General features: G+C 40.4%; 1 protein-coding gene across 1 annotated transcript in view; it reads left to right on the top strand.

Annotated features, from left to right (window-relative positions):
• The window catches only part of LOC133365517 (collagen alpha-6(VI) chain-like), a 59,549-nt gene extending 38,120 nt beyond the window's left edge, over positions 1 to 21,429 (top strand). Inside the window, 9 exon segments of the mRNA XM_061587498.1 lie at positions 5,228 to 5,290; positions 7,158 to 7,206; positions 7,791 to 7,864; positions 10,705 to 10,740; positions 12,891 to 12,953; positions 14,009 to 14,071; positions 15,348 to 15,405; positions 19,576 to 20,250; positions 21,329 to 21,429. Of these exon segments, the coding sequence (XP_061443482.1) occupies positions 5,228 to 5,290; positions 7,158 to 7,206; positions 7,791 to 7,864; positions 10,705 to 10,740; positions 12,891 to 12,953; positions 14,009 to 14,071; positions 15,348 to 15,405; positions 19,576 to 20,250; positions 21,329 to 21,429 (1,182 nt within the window).
• Positions 21,430 to 21,647: the final 218 nt, after the last annotated feature.

Below are 21,647 nucleotides of genomic sequence, written 5' to 3'. Positions count from 1 at the left end.
AACACAGTCCACAGGCATTCCACACAAAATGCATTCATAGTTATCCCAGTCTCTCTTCCTTTCTTGGTTTCCTATTCTTTTTAGTTATTTATTTACAAGTCACTATACCATAATTGTCATATTGGATGTCTTATAACAGTAGTAAATAGCAAAGTGGTGAACATCAATCAATCAATCATTTATTACGGTCAAAAACCAGCACTGTGAACATGAATAAATATAATATAATTTATTCAATCATATTCAATAATGGGATAATATAGAAGGATATACTTAATCACCAAGTCATTTAATTAGCCCAGGGGTGGCCAACCCATCACCTATAGGTGCCATGGTGCCTGCGAAGGCCTTCAATAGCACCCCCAGAATTAGTCCAGAATTTGAGCTTGCTTCTTTTTTTTTAGCAAAAAAGCAAGTCTCTAGACTTCCTAGAAAGAAAGTTATGGAGCAAAATGTGCAGGTTCCCTTTTAAGCGTTTTATGTGAAATGAGCCAGCCTGACTGCTACTGCCTGTGTTATTAGCCAATGAGTATAGTCAGAGCTGTGATTGACAAGTGAGTTGTTTGGCTGCCTAGGGTTGGCACTGGGGGAAAACAGGGTTCTTGTGCCTATAACAGCTGTATGGCAGGTAGAAATTCAACAGGTACAGCCTTTTCTAGTCTGGAAATACAATTATGGGAAAAGCTTCACCATGACCACTCTCTAATTTTGTATTATGCTATGCCCCCATTTTGCAGCCATTTTGTGGCTGGTGTCCCTTGCATTCTCTCAAAATTTCAAATGTGCCCTCTGGTCAAAAAAGGTTGGTGACTCCTGAATTAGCCCTTTCACATTCTTCATAAAATAGGAAAAAGCAGGAGGGGAGGAGAGAAAGGAAGAGCTACAAAGAGGAGGAAGAGAAAAAGAGAAGGAGAGAGAGAGAAAAAGAGAGAGATGCTAACAGAATTATTTTACTCAAATTATTCCTAACACAGCATGTGGCAGAATTGCATCTTGTATTTTGTCATTTTGATAGTGAATAAATTTACTCAATGTTTGTACAGATAAATCATATTGCTGTCTCCTTTCTATTTTTCCTTTTTTAAAATAATTTTTGTTGAAGTTTTAGTCTCTTTGCTCGTGCAATGCAAAATTTCAAAACTCAGTTTGTTATGGTAAAAGCAACCAACCCTTTCTCGAAAAACATTATTTATTTGTTTATAAAAATATTTGTATGCTGCTACTTTGTGAAAAACATCAAAGCAGTTTACAACATGTTAAAAACAACCACCACCATAGAATAAAAAACATTAAAAATACAATAAAAACAAAGGTCAACTGGTCAAAGGTCAAATATATCTAACAATGGGAGGCCATAAAAGGAAAGGGTTCTCGAGGAACAGGCTACCTTTCCTCATCCTCAACTCAGTTGCCAGCACACCCTGAAAGAATACTTGAGACACACTAATAGTGGAGAAAAGGTTATATTTATTTACATATAACAAATGTATAAGAAAGGGCTCAATGACGCCAGTCTATATGTACAGGCAGATGGAGTGATATCGACATGTGGGAAGGAAGCATCTCTCCACACCCCTGGGCACACAAGCCCCCGCCGTGTTGGTTTTCCAGCCATGGATTAGGGGGGAAATTACCCCTTCTTGCTACCCCTGAAAAGGATGAGGGTGCAGAACACCTCAAATATAGGGCTAAATTGTCCCCTCCCATTGGGCACTCCTGCTCCAATGGTCTGCCAACTCCTTCGGGAGAGACCAACTCAAGTTTCTTTTAGGCAGGGGGAGAAGTGAGGCAAATCTGCCCCTGCTAAAAGGCAGGAACATCATTCCCAGGAGGCATCATGAGAGCATGCATGCCTCCCAGAAAGGATTTGCATGTTTGCAATTATTATGAGCTGATATATAAGTATTTCTTTTTTAAAAAATCCATGGTTGCCGCCCTGTGCTCCTACTGGGAGGAAGGGTGGGATATAAACCTAATAAATAAATAAAATAATTGCCATTCCTTTCCCAGTTTGAGCTGAGGAGACTTTGCTCATTTCTAGAATAACCGATTGAAGACTCTCTGTAAATCCTCTGAGATAACGATTTGTCTAAGAACTTAGAATTGTTGGGGGGAAATCCAAATAAATACAATAGCTCTACCAGTTGTAGACTGACATTCACAGATTTCTTTTTTTAAAAAAAAGTTTGTAAGCTAAATCTCAGATCTTTAGGAAGCAATCTGAACAGATGGTGGATCAATCTTTTTTCTGTTTTTAAATGATAATTGTGCTGCTGACAATAAATGAACAATCTTTTCTCTATCATCAGGGTAGATTATGAATAGGTAATTGACAATCATTGTTTTAATTTCATTCAGTATTAGAATCCAATAAATTATGATTCTAGGAAATGCCCCAAACACGTGAGACATATTTGCAGTGTTTATATCACAACTTCAGCATGTATCTGTTGAGTTAGTATATATTTGGCTTAATCTATATGGATAGTAAGTATCACCCACAGATCAATTTGTGAAAGTTTTCTTGGAGGTTGATGTACACCATGAGCTGTGGGATATATTACCAACTCAATGTCATTTGAGGGATGTTTATGTGCAGTTCATTTTCCCAATTATTCTGATAAGAATGTCTGAAAATGGAAATGGACTGCCTTCAAGTCGAGACTGACTTATGGCTACCCTATGAATAGAGTTTTCATGGTAACCGGTATTCAGAGGGGGTTTACCATTGTCTTCCTCTGAGGCTAGTCCTCCCCAGCCGGCTAGGGCCTGCTCAGCTTGCCACGGCTGCACAAGCCAGCCCCTTCCTTGTCCACAACTGCCAGCTGGGGGGCAAATGGGTTCCTTGGGACTATGCAGCTTGCCACGGCTGCACAGGTGGCAGGGCACATAACCCCTGAGCCACTTACTGTGGGGGTGATCTTTAGCTGGCCCTTGACACCCAGGAGAAACGAGTGGGGATTTGAACTCACAGACTCTGGACTCCCAGCCAGGCTCACCTCCCCACTGTGCTATACCAGCAGTAAGAATGTCTCCAGGCCAGATTCAAAGTGCTGGTATTGACTTATAAAGCCCTGTACGGCGCGGGACCACGATACTTGTCGGAATGCCTCTCCCGCTATGAACCGGCCCGTACACTACGTTCTGCTACGAAGGCCCTCCTCCAGGTTCCAACTCACACTGAGGCCCGGAGGGTTGTGACAAGATCTAGGGCCTTCTCAGTGGTGGCCCCCGAATTGTGGAATAGTCTCACCGAGGAGGTCCGCTTGGCGCCGACACTGTCATCTTTCCGGCGCCAAGTTAAAATCTTCCTCTTTCCCAAAGCATTTTAACTGTACTTTTAAACTTAATATAACTTAACTGGATTTTGCACTGTATAGTTTTTCTTATTGTATTATTGTATTTTTCTGCTGTTCACCGCCCAGAGAGCTATTGCTAGTCGGGCGGGATATAAGCCTAATAAATAATAAATAATAATAATAATAAGGGCATCTAAATCTATGACGAGTCCATATAGTTGGTTTAGAATTCCTTTGATTGTGTGCTTAGTTAACATGATTTTAAATTTAGTATAGTCTCTTAAGTGACTCATGCCTTGCTATGATAGAATTTACTATATGTTTCACTTGAAGGTATTGGACTATCAGGATATGCGACTATTTGTCTCTTTAGTGATCTGTCCGTAACTCTTCATTAATCCATTTTGTAACAAAAATTTGATCTCAACTAGATCCTCCTCCTCTCACATCTGTTTGTTTCCTAATAAATGTTTATATGTCTGTTGCTGATTATAATAAACTGCAGTGTGATAAATTTACTATTATAGTTATGCCAAACTTTAAATAAGGCGATTAGATTGAGTATGAATAGTGTCTTCTCTATTCCAGTGCCAAAGTAAATGTTTAAGATGTGTAGATTATGCCTGTTCTTCCAATCTGGTGGCTTTTTCTTCAGTGAGCCATGAGGTTAAATGGTTCAACTTGGTTGCTTCATAGTATTTTTCAAAGCAAGGAAAATCAACACCCCCATTTTCTATTGGTTGAAATACACTTTTGGCTTTAATTAATTTTGGCTTTAATTAGAGCCAAGCTATCTTGGTGTCAGCATATAATTTAGAGTGGACTGGAAAAGTCATGTAGCTGTTCTTATCCACTGGGAATCTGAAATCCTTGTCTATTGCAAATTACCCAGAGATTTACCAGTAGATCCAGATAATCCTTGCGCCGTCCTGTACAAAACCATGGTTTAGAATATCAAGGACAAGCTGCAATGAGCCTTGGCTCACACACTCCCCATCCTTCTCTGGTATGGCAATGAGGATGAGTTTTGAAGCTTTCTCTTCCATTTCATACTAACTGTCATGGCACCCAAACCCAGACAAGCAGCAGAAAGTCTTAATTATGATTAGTGGTAACTAGTAACAAGCCAACTTCAAGCCATAGTTTTAGAGGTTGGCATGCTTTTGCTAAGCATAGCTAAAATTGGCCACAGATTAGGGTAATGCTAAACTATGGTTAATCTAAAATTAAAGTGGAAACTTTTGATCTCCTCATGACCACACCATCTTAGAAAGGGGGGATGCATGAGCCTAAGGCTTGCAGCTCACCCTCAGAATGCTACTAACACTAAATTTTCCCACCCCAGGGAAGGTTCCGACATGCACAGTTAAGCTAAATAACCCAGTGTAGTCAATGTATCTATCATACCCTCTTAAATGTGAAGATTCTAGAAAAAGCATAGAAGATCCCACTAGAAATGTGACAATTATTTTTGTTATTTTGGTCATACAGGCTAAAATAGATGAGACAATGGCAATCCATAATTAGATCTCTTGTTCTTTAAATATTTGTAAATGTCAGCTGTAGGTACCCCCCCCCCACACACACAATTCAGATCTGGTCCTGGACCTTGGCATTGGGGAGGTTAGCGTTCTCCTGTGCCATTTTCCTCATGAAAATTGCTCTTCTAGCAATAGCTAGCAAATAGCTGCTAGCGTGGGGGAGGGCAATGTTATCATCTGAAAACAGCATGGGAAGAAAAATTAACCCCAATCCTGTGCTACATTTCCAATCTGAACTGGGGGCTCCCAGACCTGCTGTTTGCAAAAATGTGAAGAGAGGAGAGATTTGACCACGGATATTTGCCATCTTGACTAATGTGCCCTCTAATTAAACTTGTGCCTTGATGAATACAGCTTTTAAGCACTTTCTTTCTTTCTTTGCTATAGGGAAGAAGAGGAACCTCTGGTCTTAGTGGTTTTCCTGGACCGCAAGGATTTAAAGGTCCACAGGTCAAAATTAAAACTGTTCAGGTGTATTGGTGCAGAGATATCCATATTTCCACAGTCTGCATCATCTGCATTGTAGAGCCAAGTCCGTAGTGGTCAGTGAGGTGGCAAAGGTGGGGTGGCATTGTGTACCTGCTTTCTAGATGCTGAGGCTTACTGCCACTTACTGAGAGAGAGAGAGAGAGAGAGAGAGAGAGAGAGAGAGGTGAGGTGAGGTGAGGTGTGGGGAGCTCACCGTAGTATGGCTGTGGCAGCAGAACCAATCTGAAGCTCTTGCAACCACATTGCCACGCCTGTGCTGTGCTGAGCTCCCTTCCCCTTGCCCCTTCCCCTCTCCCTCTTGGTAACCAGCAGTGACCCATGATGTTCAGAAGCGAAGCATGTAACGCCATCTTTGCCGCTGCATTGACTTCTACTGGAGAAAGTGGCTAATTATCCCATAGTTGTGCTCAGCACTACATTAGTTAAAAACAGGCCAATGGAAGATAAGATGATGAACAGTGCAGTCCTACCCTCCCTGATTGAAGTGGGGTTAGGGTTCCACCTGTGTCTTCATATATCAAGCAACCTGAAATATTTAAGTATAGCTGAAGCCTATTAGATCACAGAGAACAGACCATGTTTAGTAGACTAATAGATTGCTCCACAGTTTGCCTCTTCTCAGTTAATCTTGGCAAACACTGGTGAAATTAATTTTAACAATAAAAAAGAAAAGAAAGCTTTATGCTGCATTTGGAAATCATGAGAATACTTGTGAGTCTCTTATATTTTATTTTAATAACTTTTTTTGGAATGGAAGTGTTAATTTGCCTGCTTACTCTGTTTCAAGTAATACGACACCTCATAGAATTGGCCTCAGGAATTCCTGCACTTGAATGTGAATTTGTGGCGGATATGGTGAAGTATAGAAAAGGGACTTTCAAGAAGGTGTTTAGTTTCTAAGCAAATCTGAATCTCAAGAGATGCTAGTTGGTTAGACCAGGTGTTTAATGAAAAGTTTAACTTCTTGACCAACACAGGTCAAGCAGGTCAATTGGGTCATTTGATGTTGTAGCTGTGAACTCTGGAACATTCATAGATAGGAGTAATATAACCTTAATGCATAAAGATTCTGGTAGTAAGGAAATCAGTCTAAACCTCAGTGAAAATGGCCTCCCAAAATTTTCTATCCTATTTGTGAATAGTGAAATTGAGTGGGGTATTTTACCAATTTTTTGAAGGGAGCAGAACTCTCCAGCAGTTGAAAGGGGGTGGCAAAAATATTAATGCTCAATTTTCTGTTGTTGAGAATTTTGGCTCTGTTAATGCTGAATGAAACTATATCATTTGTTTCTAGCGGTGGGTGAAGAAAGCAACTGGCAAAGAGAGGGGTGTCTGGAAACATTAGGAACCAAACTCTTCAGCAATATTAACAAAATATTGAACAATTTAAACTGAATCCACAGTTGCAATAGAAATTTTCCACCCTGTTTGCAGGTGGGAAACTTGGGAAGCCTATTTTGCTGAAGATTCCCCAGTAGAGGAGAAGCTGAAATTCTCCAACAGTGTGGAAAGGGCTCCTGAAAATATGTTTCAGACAAGGAGATGAGAGTCTTAAAAAAGGAAGATCCCCAGTGAAGCTGTTCAGAGTTACTTCATAAAGATCCCACTGAAACACAGGCTTTGCACTTTACACCAGCACCTGCTTCCACAATTGTCAAGTGAAGTTAAAATCTACCTCATTTCCATTCATCCTTTTTAGTGGGGATGGAAAAAGGATGGCATCCCAAGACTTCATGTTCAGTTCCTAAATAATTTTTAAGCACAGAAATAAGATAGAGGCATGATTTGTTTGTATTCTATTTTCTCTTTTTGTGAAATATGATTCTAGGGTGAAAGAGGAATTCAAGGAATGAATGGAATGAAAGGAAGTCAAGGAAGTATGTAAAAACATAGCAAACATTTTATTTTCTCATTCTTCTAAATTGCTACCTTGCTTTACAGCCTAATCACTCAAATCAGCTTACAATTAAAATCCAATATATATATATATATTAAACAGTGTACAATAAAGCCCACCAGTATCACACATCCCATTTCAACCACAACAAAACATTCCCTAGAACTTTCATCTTTGGTTTATTCTGTTTGTGCCCTAGGTGCAGGGCTGCAAGCCTACAGGACCTTATGGAGTCAAAGGCTGGGTAAAACATGGCCACAACGTTATTGATAACAGAAACAGAGGGGAGGTTCCCAATATGTACAACAAAAAAGACAAAATCACAGGAACAAAATGAAACGTAGTGTTGGATGAATGAATAAAGCAAACCAAGGCCACCGACATAATGCCAAACATAGATTACTATATACACCATACGGAAATTATCCAAACAATACAGCACATGTAGACAACAAAACAATTCTTCAGTAAATACAGATCTTCAGGATTAAAACCCATTTCATTCAACTACTGGAGAATACATATGAATGGCAGCTAAAGATCCCTTATTTTCTTCCCTTTCAGGGAAATATCTATACTGTGAACCTTGCTGCAGTTTGATAAATGCTTCTATGCATCTAAATGCAACCAAAAGTGTTGTAATTCCAATTACCGTGTTCCAATCATAACTAACTTTTCAGTCATCAACAGGGGCATTTGGTCATTCTGAAGCATACAGCAATACTTGTGTGAAAGAGAAGAGTGGAGTTTTGTGCTCTTGTCCTGCCCCCACCATCTGGCCCTGTACTGGCTCCTCCCCAACTCCGGGTGTTCAGAGCATGTCTACTATGGGGCAGCTTCCTATAAGTGCATAGGCTGTCCACACGAGAGGGAACTCTTGAGTGCTCACAGAAATTCAGAACAGCTGAATCTTTTCACACCGTGGAGAGGCAATGGCAGGTGGTGCCACTTGCTGGTTGTATGCCTGTAATGCAGGGGATGGCAGCAGATTATAAGGGGGGGATTCTTTGGGAGGAAAGGTGGAATATACATGTAATAAATAAATAAATAAATAATGCCATACACAACAATATTTTACCCAAAGATGCATAATTGTGTTACAAATCATTATCAGTTGGAATGAATGCAAATAAAATACAGATTGTTTTCAAAGTGTGGGCAACAGATAATCTGCTTCGGTGTTGCTTTGCAATATCAAACGTGGTGGTTTGGTATCTATCTGTTTGGCAGCAAACAGGAGCACTAACAATAATGTAGTGCAGAGGTAATAATAATAATAGGAGACCTGTGGTTCCTCAGATTTTGTTGGATCCCTATTCTCATCATCTCCAGTAAGTTGATGAGTCAGGGATGGCCGATGGCCAGGGTTGATGGGAGTTGCAATCCAGCAACGCCTGGAGGGCCACACATTCCCCACTTCTGGTGTGGTGGATACTGTATACTCAGGTGATTCCCCACATATACAGAACTCTGAGAAAGAAAATTAAAAATCCCTTACATGGCCAGACAAGGGCAGGCGGTTTCCAGGACCTACGGAATGTTGATGGCATCTGAGCAATGGAGTACTGAGGGTGTTAGTTGTTTTTATAACAGGGAATGGACATGCATTGGCCAACTCAAGTCCATAATATCTTATAATATAGTGGAAGGGGGAATTATGATATATACCAAGATGTTAAATTTTTTTTTCAAAAAACCATCCACTATACTAAAAGATTCAGGAGGAGACAAAAAGGACACAATTTCTCTTTCCTGCTGCCCTGAAACTTTCCCCCAGTGAATATATAGCATACCTTAATAGGAGTGCTTGTTGTTCAGGGTTCCAGCCACCCATCAATGCCTTCCACTGGCATAGTATAAGCTGTTAGGGACTCAGGTAGGCCAACTCTTTCACTCCTCCTGATTTTCCATTTTTCAGTTGAACTTTGTGGGTTCTGGAGGGCAAGCGCACTAAGGCATGTTGCATCATCACTGGGCTGTCTGAGGATTTTTTCCCTTTCCTTTTTATTTTAATATAAATATAAATGTGTACATGGTACACATTTCTATAAGTGTACAGTCTCTTAAGTGTGTAGAAACCAATATGTAATTTTGGAATGGCCCCCTTTTGCTTTGAAACTGATAGGCACTCAACTCAACCCACTGAGTTTGCTGTTGACATAGACCAGCCGTTCCCAAACTGTTGTCTATGAGCTTCATTCAGGTGGTCCTAGGTGGGTTTGTGAAGAACAGCAGAAGGAACAGCTTTGAACAGGGCATTAAATATTGATTTTTAATTGTGTTTGATTGCTTCTTATATTTTTATATTGTATTTTATTATTTATTACTGTATTTTGTATTCTATTCTATGGAATGCAAATTGTAATACAATATAAGAAATAAAAGAAGCAATAAAATGCGATTAAAAATCATGCAGCATCTAGCACAGTGCATTACAACTGGTACAATGGGCAGAAAAAACATTAATTGGTCCACTAAGACCCTCGGCAGTTTTCAAGTGGTCCTTGGGGAAAACAAAGTTTGGGAACCACTAGTACAGACAAATGGAACCTATAACGCATCTAACAGACATGCTCCTGTTCAGGGTTCCAGTCAGCCTGCCAATCTTGCCCCCGTCCAGGATACTGTAAGCCTTATAGGGCTTTGTGAGCATCCCTGTGCTTCCCCTTTCCACCTCCAACATTGGGGATGTGGTGGAAAGGAGAAGTGTGTGGAAGCTTGCAAAGCACAGGGCTAACACCCCTTGTGCTGTGGTTCCCAAGTTTAGGAACCCCATGCAAGGGATTTTGACAGGTGGGTGGGACAACCCACCTGTCCATCATGTGATGTCATAATGACATTGTGTGATTGAGCTGTGGGTTGCCACACCTACCTGTCAAAGTCAGCCCATGGTAAAAAAACATTTCCCCATCCTGCTATAAGGGAGTCAAGCAGGCCAGTTCATTGTTGTCTCCCCCCCACTCCATTTTTCCATTTTTCCATTTTCCCTTTCCTACTGACATTGAGTGCTCTGTGACCCCTGACACTGAGCATGTTCAGTCCTCATTGCGCTTTGCATACTTTCTGTTTTTTAAAAAATGTTTTGCACCGCAGGGTTCACTGATTGCACTAACATTTCTCTCTCGTTTCTAATTAAAAGAACACGTAGCTTTCGTGTAAAAGGGATGTGAATAAGCCTTGAATGTTGGTGAAGGGAAGAAGTGAGCTGACTACAAGAGTTCACAGTTGGATATAAGTAGCTAGTGTGAAATGACATCAAATGAATCCCATGAGAAGTCTAGAATATGAGGAGAGACTCGGAAGATAAAAGGGTGGTTGTGCTATATAGGGAGAGAGTGGATGAACTCTATTGGAAGACACCTTTGGAGAAGCTGAAGTTGGAGGGGAGAGAGAACTGACAAATGCCCTTTTCCTTGCTGTTGACCTTAAAACAGTACCATACGCATGACTATTTTTTTCAATCATTTGTGAGTTACAGGGGCAAAAAGGATTTCCTGGAGCTATGGGTCAGAAGGTATTGTTCTTTTAAAAAATTACAATATAAAATAAAAAGGCAACATCTCTACTGCATTTAACAGTTTTCTCTGTGATTTAACATTTTGGTAACTATATATGCAAATAAAATTTGACAGCAGATGAACAGTCTTCTTGTTATAAAAGGGTAATTATTTGGCTGAAAGTTCATTAAGAAAGTACATAGTGTTCCTGATTGGCAAATGATACTATGCCTTAGTCAAGAGATCCCAGACAGCTAGGAGCATGCTGTAGCACTCCAGATTGTCACTCACCAAATCGTTCATCAGTGATATCAGTGATAGAAACATCTTCTTTGGACTTATTCACAATCAAGCTGGCAATTACAGGCATCAACATAAATATTTGGGACTAGAAGTGACAGAGTTTGTACAATTAGAAATCTCTTGAACTGCTTTTAAAAAATCAATACCAGATCTGGATTAGGACTCAGGCAGTGGGCTACGGGGGGACTTTGCCCTTCACTGCAGTTCTGATACAGATTAGGTCCCATGTCTGCTAACTGTGTGGGAGAGAAAGCTCTCATTTGTGCCTCCTTCCGATCCTTCCACTCCATCATTTGATTATCTTTATTTTTACCCAGTTTTATTATGAGTAGGTGTATTTTGAGCAATTGAGTAGGGGCTGTTTGAAAAGCCTTAGCCCTTCTTAATTTCTGTGAATGACATTAGGTCAGGAGGGATGGCTGCTTTCCCACCCTTAATTAGGAATGGACAAATCATGTGGATTTTGGTTTCTCTGATTTTCTCATTTTCCCTATCTTAATTTCAGTTTGCTGTATTTCTACATCAGTTTGTGATTTAAAAAAAAAATCATCAGCATTTTAGTGTGCATTTACATATCGTATGGGATTTCACCTGATATAGACATTTTTGCAAGCAAGTTCCTCTGATATAATGCATTTAAATATTTACATTTCTATCCATTGTTGTGCACACTATCCACTAACGGACACTCCCCTAACCTAATATTTTTGTTCACATTTTGTGTCTGGAAAACTGCATCATAACATTTGGAGAAGTGCAAATTTTGAAGGGTTGCTATGTTCCAGATTGTATGATGCTTCAAGACGTACAAATTAGGCACGTTTGCATTGAAATGCAAACTGAACCAAATTCCCATCCCTATTCTGCTTGTGCTCCTACACAGAACTTTTTGTTTTCTGTCACTTGGCATGGAGGAAGAGCTCCCACCATGTGGAATGACTGAAAACAGGGCACCTTGCCCTGAAAGGGACACTGCTAACAGTGTGCTGTCCTGGGTAGAACACCTTCTCTCATACTGCTTTGCAAGTAGGGATGGGGGAGGAATGCAATTCAGTTTTCATTCAGAGCTGCATCTTTCAAATGCACACTTTCCAAAATAATATGAGAACCACAACACAGCCATCCTTTGAAATGTGCTCTTATTCGAATTTTGCAGTGAACAGTGTTTACAAAAAATGCACATTTTAGGGGAAAGTCTGCATAAAATGTACCTTAGTGAAAATAGCATACAAAATGCATTATATTAGGATACATTGATTGAAAAAACGTGCACCTTAGTCAAAACTGCATTCAAAAATCAATTAGGAGGTGCATTCAAAATTAATTATTTTTATTAATTATTAAAACAAGAATTTTCATGAGGATTTAAAAAAATTAATTTGCATATTGCAGCAGAGAACTGAAGTTAAGATTGGGAATATGAGAAACTGAGAGAACCACAATTGACAGATCCTTCCATCCCTATTTGCAGAAAAGGCAGGTTTTCTTTATGCAGAAAGGAAGTGCACTATGTTTCTTTGCTGACTACGGCGGAAGGGAAGCCATCAGAGCAAGTGTTACTCCACATTATGTTCCAGTGCATTTCCCCATCAGTTTTCTTATCTCAAAAAGTCCAGTCATCTGGAGAAGCAGGTTTGTTGTGTAAGACCTCCCAATCAGCTATACTTGTGCAACCTGAATTTGCGGGTGTGTGACTGAATCCTACACCAAAATAATGTTTTCCAGTAAGTATTTGGTATATTTGTTGTTAGTTGCTTGAGGGTGCTTTGGTACAAAAGCAGGCTATAGATATTTTAATAGATAACTATAAGCTTCTCATGGCCAATTTCCCTCAAATGTATTTTGTTTTATCTGTTTCAATTAGGGTGATGTCAGCGACCCTGACATTCCAGGAGAATGTGGGCCAAAAGGAATCCTTGGGCAAATGGCAAGCCAATCTTTTATATTCCATTAATATCAAAATGAATTTTGTATCTTCACTGGGTTTGTAAACAAAACCAACCCTAATACTGCTTACATCAGTTGCGTATGTACTTTTAATCCTATCCACAAACCTGACATGGAAAAGGATCTGGATTTAAGCCCTTCATATCATGAGGGTTTGTGTGATTTAGTAGACAGAATGTTGGCATTAGAGGACATAGGTTTGTTCCCTTCTCAGCAAGGCCAGCACAAGCTTGACTGGGCCCTTGGGCACCAGCCTGCCCCAGGCCCACAGTGACATAGCCTAACCCACCCCCCATATAGGTTGTGTGGTTAAGCCCACCCACATGTTCCACCTACTTCTCCCGTCCCTGTGAATGATGCCTGCCATCAACCAAGACGGCGGCAGGGGCATAAGCCCCTTAGGGAAGCCCTTGCTGTCATCTTGGTTGGTGGTAGGCATGCTCATGCAGTGTTCATGTCATTCACAGAGATGGGAGAGGTAGGTGGGATGTGTGTGCAGGCTTATTGAAGCCCTCACTGACTGTATTGGGAGGGTGCCTGGGAGCTTCCTCTCTATGATCTGCAGCAGGGTCGGGAGCTGACACTGCAGAGCATTGCAGAACAGGGACACTACTCTCCCTAAGGAGGGGACTTGAGGGGCTCTTTGCCAGGGCCTGACCTGGCCGCCCTCTGGTGCTGGCCCGGCCTCTCAGCCATGAACTTCACTGGCAACATTAATCTAAGGGTTGTTGTGGCAATAAAATGGGGAAAACCTAAGGATGCCCTTGAGACCTCCTTGGAAGAAGGGTAGGATATAAATGTAATTAATAACAGAGAAAAACTGAGATTAAGTTGGAGTAATTATGCTTTCGTTTTTCTTAGGGCACAAAGCAGCACTCTCCTAATACCAGTAACTTATTCTTAGGAATAACTCTAGTTCAGTTATTGGCTGTCCTGGATCTTACCATTAGGATTATTCATGTTTTCTACAGTGCCAAATATGTGAGGTTAAATGGATTTTAAAGGGTATAACCCCCCCCATGTCATTGCTTTTAGGGTCCGGCAGGTGCTACTGGCCTGAAAGGTACATTGGGAGATCATGGTCCTCCAGGACATAGGGTATGTGAATCTATCATGTTTGCTTTGTGCAACTTTATTTGTATGGAAAACTCAACCAGTGTGAAAACGAGCAATAATAACAGTAGGCTATGTGTGATGTATAATTTTCTCCTTTCCATGTCAACATAGATAATGCATATATTCCTTTCCTGAGTGGATTGGGTTATGCTGGAGTAACTGGGTTCTTAGAACAGGGATGGAGAACCTGTGGCCCTCCAGATGTTGCTGGATTCCAATTCCCATCAGCCCTAGCCTGCAAATGGATGGGGATAATGGGAATTGTCCAAAAACATCTGGAGGGCCACAGGCCTCCCCATCCCAATCTGAGAATAAGGCTCACTTGTTTGTTTTACAGATTACTTGTTTCTTGCCAGTATGCCCTACCTGCAGCCTCAATATGTAAAGACAATTGTAATGTGAGAGCGTCAGGCTTAACACAGTGTTATATCAGTGGATATACTTTGTTAAGCAAAGCAGCAACTGCTCTAAAGACATTTTGCTGTGCTTGTCGCTGAAACTGGACTCATCTTATGGAAGGTTATATGCTACTTTAAGGAACTATAGCTGGATTCCTAGCTGTGCCTTATGTATCTATTGGAGGTGAAGGACAAATATTGAACACACATTAAAATAAGTTCAGAGCAAGGTGTCAGTACAGAGAGACAAGGACTAAGACACTATGTAAAGTGAGTTCTGCATTTACTTTATGGATGTATGCATGGATGTCTTTGTGCATATGTAGTACATTTGAGACTTATTGTATTGTGGTTTATGCTGGACAGCCAGCCAGATGGACAACTATTAAATTTAATAAATAAATAAATATGCTTTTAAACATGTACCACATGAATGGGATTCAGCTCTGGCAACAAAAACTTACTTGTACCATTCAGGTTGTCATTTCTCTACATGTATAGTGAACATCTTTTGACTTGTTTTTATGAAAGATACATAGGAGTCTTTCAGCCAGGCATCGCAGTTATGAATGTCAATTTAAACTGGGGGCATACCTGTTCAGCAAGAACACAATGATTTAATATAACCATTTCACTTTAAAATCTGTTGCATTTATAATCCTTAAATGGACCACCCCATAATTCTACGGCAAAATAAATCAACAGAACAAACAATTATGCTGAATGATCAGTTATATTCTGCTACATTTGCCTCACTTAATGGATTCTCTTTTAACTTCATTATCAATTTTGGCTAAGCATAGAAAGTAATTTCTTGGCAATTTATTTCAATGTAATCTGGCTTTTTTCTTTCTTTCCAGGGTATTAAAGGAGTAAAGGGTGCAGCTTCCTTTTCAGTATGTATCCATCACATGTACCGTATATTTTCAGAAAGATCCTATAATGTATTTCTCAGATTACTGAGGCTTTCTCCTCTTTCTCACTCTGCAGCCATGCGAGCTCATTGCTTATATTCATGAGCACAGCTGTAAGTACTGATTCTTAAGTGGAGAATATCCCTGTGCAAACATTCACTTATGCATGAAGGGGGAATCATTGCCCTATTGTCATAGGCAGATTGCTCTATGTTTAGGGCGGGGCTTTCATTCTGACCTCCACACTGCTGGTGGACCTATTAAGTTAGTCTGACCCCACAGGCTTATGGAGCTGATTAGTTTTTAAATAGTTTTGGGAGATTCTTTGGCTAATCTAGTTACTGTCCTGTCAAAACTTTAGTTGACTTATGCAATAGGGAGGTTATCGATATGTTAGCTTTTCTCTTCCACCTGCCAGAATTCAGTCATCTCCATCATTTAAAGAGGGGTTGTAAAGGTTGCAGGGGTGATTACTCAAGCACAGGTGGAAGAAAGCACATGGTGAATCAAATTAAACATGAAACAGGAGGCCCATCCGAAGGCCTATTCTATGATTGTGATGGTAGCAAACAACACATTACTTCTCTGCCACTGTTGCATCTGTACAGTCTCATCCAGCCGAATCTTTTGATGTGGTTAAAATAAAAAAGTGTACATTCTTCCCACTTCTTTGGAAGAGTTAGGAAACACACAGACACACAGTTTTCAAATATCATGTTCCCATATGAGAATTCATTGAATTGAACAGCAAATAATACATTTTCAAATAAATACAAATTATTGCACTGCTCCCCGTAAACACCCAACCTCCATGTATTGGTCAGAACGTGTGCATAATGACCTATGTGAATAGGCAGGAAATGTGTGTAGAGACCAGAAAAAAACAGGGAGTATTGATCACACATTTCCCCTACCTGAATAGAGCACAATACAATACTCTGATCAATTCACAGAGATCAGGAGAATAGAGAGGACTGGGCCAACAGGATGATGATCAGTTATTCTTCCCTATGAGGTATTTGGAATGATTTCTGTAGATCAGGAGTGGGGTACCTGTGGCCCTCCAGATGTTGCTGGACTCTAACAGCTCCAGCAAACGTGGCCGATCAAGTGCTTAGAAAATGCATAATTTATGCCCTTATGAGGCAGTTTCCTGGTCAGTCCTTAGAGACCTTGTTGGGTGAGAGATGATGGGAATCTTAGTCCAGCAACATCTGGAGAGGTGCAGATTACCCACCCTGCTGGAGATGGATACAACCCAAAGCAGTTATTCTGGATTGGGTAATCCAAATTGCTTTTTCTGGAAAGGTCTATGAAGAGGATACGTACTGGCTTCTGTATAAGGATCATTCCTGAAAATATTGTGTTAATTCCAATGTAATATGTGGCATGTTTATTTGTCTATTGACATCATTCCAAAACAGGCCATGGAGGAAAAAAGCTGCATCTCATCCAGTCATTAATATGTTTTCTGAAGCACTTAATGTGACTTGGATCTAGGTGATGTAGATTGCATCACAAAGTTAGTTTCCAGGCCCAGATGATTCATGGTTTTAATGTCACGAATAGTTTAATTCTATTTTAATTGTATATTTTTGTATGTTTTTTACCTATGCGTAGTTTTTATTTGTAAGCCGCCCTGAGTTCCAGTTTTGGAAAAAGGGTGGGGTAAAAATAAAGAGTAATAATAATAATGAAGGTGCTCACACTAGTGTTTAAAGCCCTAAACAACTTAGGTCCAAAATATCTGAAAGACTGCTTCCTTCTCTACAGACCCTCTCGGGTGTTGAGATCAACAGAGGGGGCCCTTTTGGTAATTCTGCCACCCTTGGAACCTTGGGGATGATGGCTAGGAGAGGGCATTCTCTGTGGCAGTCTCTAAGTTGTGGAACTCCCTCCCCACCGAGGTGCATCTGGCAACCTCGCTGTATAATTTAAGGTGAATGCTGAAGATGCACCTCTTTACCCTGGCCTTTGACAGCTGAGACATGTACTTTTAGGACCCACCCTATTTTGAGATTTTAGGTTGTTTTAAATTGTTTTTAATGTCATATTTTAAAATCATTGGAACCCGCCCTAGGGCTTTTGGGTCAAGGGTGAGTAATAAATGATGATGATGATGATAATAGCAATAATAATATCTATACAGACCTCTGGGAAATTAAGATGGTGGATAGCTGGGATCTCACCAGTACTACACTTTGAAGCATACCTAGCGGCCATATAAGCAAAGTTTAAAAAGAAATTTTATGTTTGAAAGGGGACAGGGGAAAGAGATCTTGGGCCTGTTGCAAATGACCCAGGGATTGGATCCTCTGGATGATCCCTATCAGCAATCTGGCTCAGGGGGTGAAAAACTTGCAACGGGGAGTCCAATGTCCTGAGATCAGCATAACACATAGACCTCAAAGAATTGGAAAGGCACATAAGAATGTCTCCGTTCAGGGATGGTGGAGCTGTGGCTCTCCAGATGTTGTTGGACTCCAGCTCCCATCAGCCTCAACAAGCATGGCCAGTGGCTAGGGATATTTACCACCTTGTGATATTTTATATGAAAGTGTAGTTTGTTGTATCTCCCCCTGCCAAATCCTACCCTCTGGGAGGAAAAAAATATTTTTCCTTTAGATGTTCTTATCCTGCATGCTGCCAGAATCTCCACTTCCATGCTCTGCCTGGTGCAAGTAGAGATCCTAATTCCACACACCGAGTTAAGCAAAGCTGTTGCTAGGGTCCTTGTTTTCTGCCCTGCTTCACAGCCTTTGCTTACAAAAGGCCTTGGCAGCAGAAAGCCTCATCCCCTCTGGACACTTTCTAATCTCTAAAGATCCCAGCTGTGAGTAACTACCAGGAACTGTTTCTCTCTACTGGGAATTTCCTTGCAACCACTAAAAACCATTTCTGTCCTTGTTTGCCTTATGTCAGTCTACTGTATAGCTTTGTCACTAATCACAGTTAAACCCTTTTGGTAACTAGGCCAAGAATAAGGCATGTGCTGACAACAAATGAATTTTATTCATTTGTAAGAAATATAAGCAAGTTGACTCCATATTCTTGTTCCAAAAGTGGGTGGTTACAAGATTACTGGTTTCATTTCTCTTACTCTTTGCAAGATCTCCTCAGAGAATAAAAATACAAATCTGCCTATCCTACCCTAACTGCCCCCTCCTCAATCCTCGGCCCAGATACTGCATATCCACTATCTCCCATTAGGCCAATCAGCGCACAGCATTCCTCAACATTCCAGCCCACTCACTCCTCTCCCTCTCTCCTACCACATTTACTCTAATATAGCCCTCTTTCAAACTTTATTTGTTTAACTGATTATAACAAACCATGAAAAGTGAAACACCACACAGTGTGTAAATATTGCAATGAATAAATAAAAATAGGAATGTTGGTCCAGTAATATCTGCAGGACCACAAGTTCTCTTCTGTTGTCTTAATCCAAGCCCTCTGCCTACATACAGTATAAGGAGTTTTCACCAGTCTTCTGTCTGTTCAAGTGAGTCTATAGGGTTCTATAACAACAAAGCACACATATCTTACTGCTAACCTCCATATATCTCTTGAAGACTTTTTTTTATGTTGACAGGCCTGTTTAGCGGTTTAAACTTTTTAAGATAAGCTAGTTGTATTTATAATGATTCTGTATTGTTTTTATTAGATTTTATGCTTTTTGTTAATTTTGTTGCATGCCACCCTGATGTTTTATATGAGGAATGGTCTATAAACATTTTTTATAAATAACTAAATAACTGTGAGCCAAACCAAGCACTAGAAGGGAAGGTAACATCTCCCCCTTCTCACTATCCCCAATGGAGGCTGTGAATGAATTTGATTTGAATCCTTTCCTCAAACAGAGCAGTCTGTCAGACCTTATGTGCAAGATACAGCCTATCCATCAAGCAGTTTGTAAATTGATATACATTTATATACCACCTAATCATTAGCATTTCTAAGCGGTGTACATAAAAATAAACCATACAGAGAATAAAGCAATAAAAAGGCACCATAAAAATAAACAGAAACCCAGACACTATCTCAAAAAGCCTGCTTGAATAAGAAAATGTTTGTCCTGTGCACAAAGTTCAGCAAGGAAAGTTTCTATCTAATCTCAGTGGCTTGGGCCCACAACACTAATGCACTGATATGTAAAACATTTGTTCACTTCCAGATAAATGTAAGCCAAATACTACATGCAAACGTACCAGAAGAACCCACCCGCTATGGGCATACGTGGATACTGCTTTCATTTTGGATACCTTGCAGACAATGAGTCCCAGTGAATTTGAGAAGCTGAAGGGATTCTTGAGCAGTGCATTTGACAATTTTGATGTTTCCTCTGAGCCAGTGACATCTTCTGTAGGTGACAGGGTGGCTGTGGTTAGCCACACTCCACCATCCTTCAAGCCCCAGATGCAGCATCCTCCAGTAAAAAAAGAGTTTGACTTGGTGACTTATGGCAGGACACAGTCAATGAGAAGACATATCCAAGAATCTCTTCAACAGCTGGGGGGAGGAGCTGCCATCGGCCATGCCATCCAGTGGACAATTAACCATGTTTTCTCAGGAGCTCCCAGCCTGAGGAAACACAAGGCCCTCATTGTTATATCTGCTGGGGAAACAAGTCAGTGGGATAAAGAAGCATTCAAAAAAGTGTCTCTGAGAGCCAAGTGCCAAGGTTATGCCCTGTTGGTGCTATCCTTGGGACAGGCATACAATAGGACAGAACTTGAGGAGCTGGCAAGTCGACCCTTGGAGCAGCATTTGATTCAGCTTGGCACACTTCACAAGCCTGAACTGAAATATGCACTTATGTTCCTGAAACCATTTCTATACCTCCTTCGGAGTAAGTTATTGATATGTGGCTTTTAAAGATATGCATAATGCCCTTCCCATCTTTTTAAAAAATTGTTCGCTTATTGCTGCGGTTGCTAACATGGTGCTCATGGGCACCAGTGCACCTGTTACAATGGGTTAAAAATTAAAATGTCACTGAAATAAAATCAATTGATGCGAAATATAACATATGCTTGCTTTGTGCAAAATACAGGAATTTCTGTTTATCTACTTCTTCAGCAATTAGAGATGCTATTGCTAGCTTGTAGGACCAAAGGTCAAGGATAAAGGAAGTCTGAAGATGAGAACAGAGAAGTGGAAAATTAAACAATTTTAGGAAAGCATTGCATCATGTATTCTTGATTACTAATGTACTTTGAGCTTGTGAAACCTTAAAGATTATGAATATGACGCGTTAATAGCCTATAAATATGATACTTGTCAACTGTTCGGGAGAGCCACTTGATTGAGGCCCTCCCTTTGCAAAGGTATATTAAAGGCACACATTTACTGTTGTCTGGTCTCGTCTCCATTCCTTATTGGTATCTCAAGGAATTGAGAGCCTATATCAGTCAGGCCTCCATTCAGGCCTGACTTCTTTTGTAACACACCTACAGACACCTACCAGGGCATCTGCCAGGCTCTCTCTTCTGTCCCAGATTATAAAATATATAATTTAGAAGTATAAGTTACAATTTTAGAAATTGTCGTTTACTCCTCACAGAGCTATTGTTCCCAGCACACTTAACAAACTACAGTTCCCAGGATTCTTTGGAGGAAGAACAATTTTAAGGGTTTTTTCCACAATAACCAGAGGTGTGTGTGATCCTGAAGAATAATCATGTGTGGACTAAAAAATATCAAGATGGGAGGCTGTGAACTGTCCTCTCTAAATGTTGTCTTTCACTTCAGCTGATGTAGAGCCAAGTCCAAATGCAATATTTCAGGTCTTTCAATGTCTATTATTATGCCTGTAAGATTCAAGATAACGGGAAATCTGAAAAATTACCTAAAACAATGGAAAAGCATTGCAAAATTTATTTCAAAATTTGGTAATATTTTTTTACTATATCCTTTGGTCATAACAGGTGGAATCAACAGCTATCCACCAGCTGAACTCAGAACAAAATGTCACAAGGTCACCTCTCAAAAATCAAGATACACTTCAAGGAATCTAAGCCTCATGTAAGTCCAGCCACTTATTCACAACGATTATTATAAATTAGGAAAATGTCCCTCATTATCACAGAGGTGTATGTGTGTGCAGGGAGGGCTGCACTACACACCCTGAAGAATCCTTGCCAAGAGGTTACCGAGTATCAAGAATGTAGGGCAGGTTTTTGCCCTTTTGCATCAAGAGTGTCCCCAAGTGCAGGGCTGTAGGTTTCCCTATAGGAGTTAAGGGGA

Source organism: Rhineura floridana, chromosome 10 (assembly GCF_030035675.1).
Source record: "Rhineura floridana isolate rRhiFlo1 chromosome 10, rRhiFlo1.hap2, whole genome shotgun sequence".
In the NCBI taxonomy this organism is placed as follows: Eukaryota; Metazoa; Chordata; class Lepidosauria; order Squamata; family Rhineuridae; genus Rhineura; species Rhineura floridana.
This window is presented reverse-complemented; position numbering and strand designations above follow the sequence as displayed.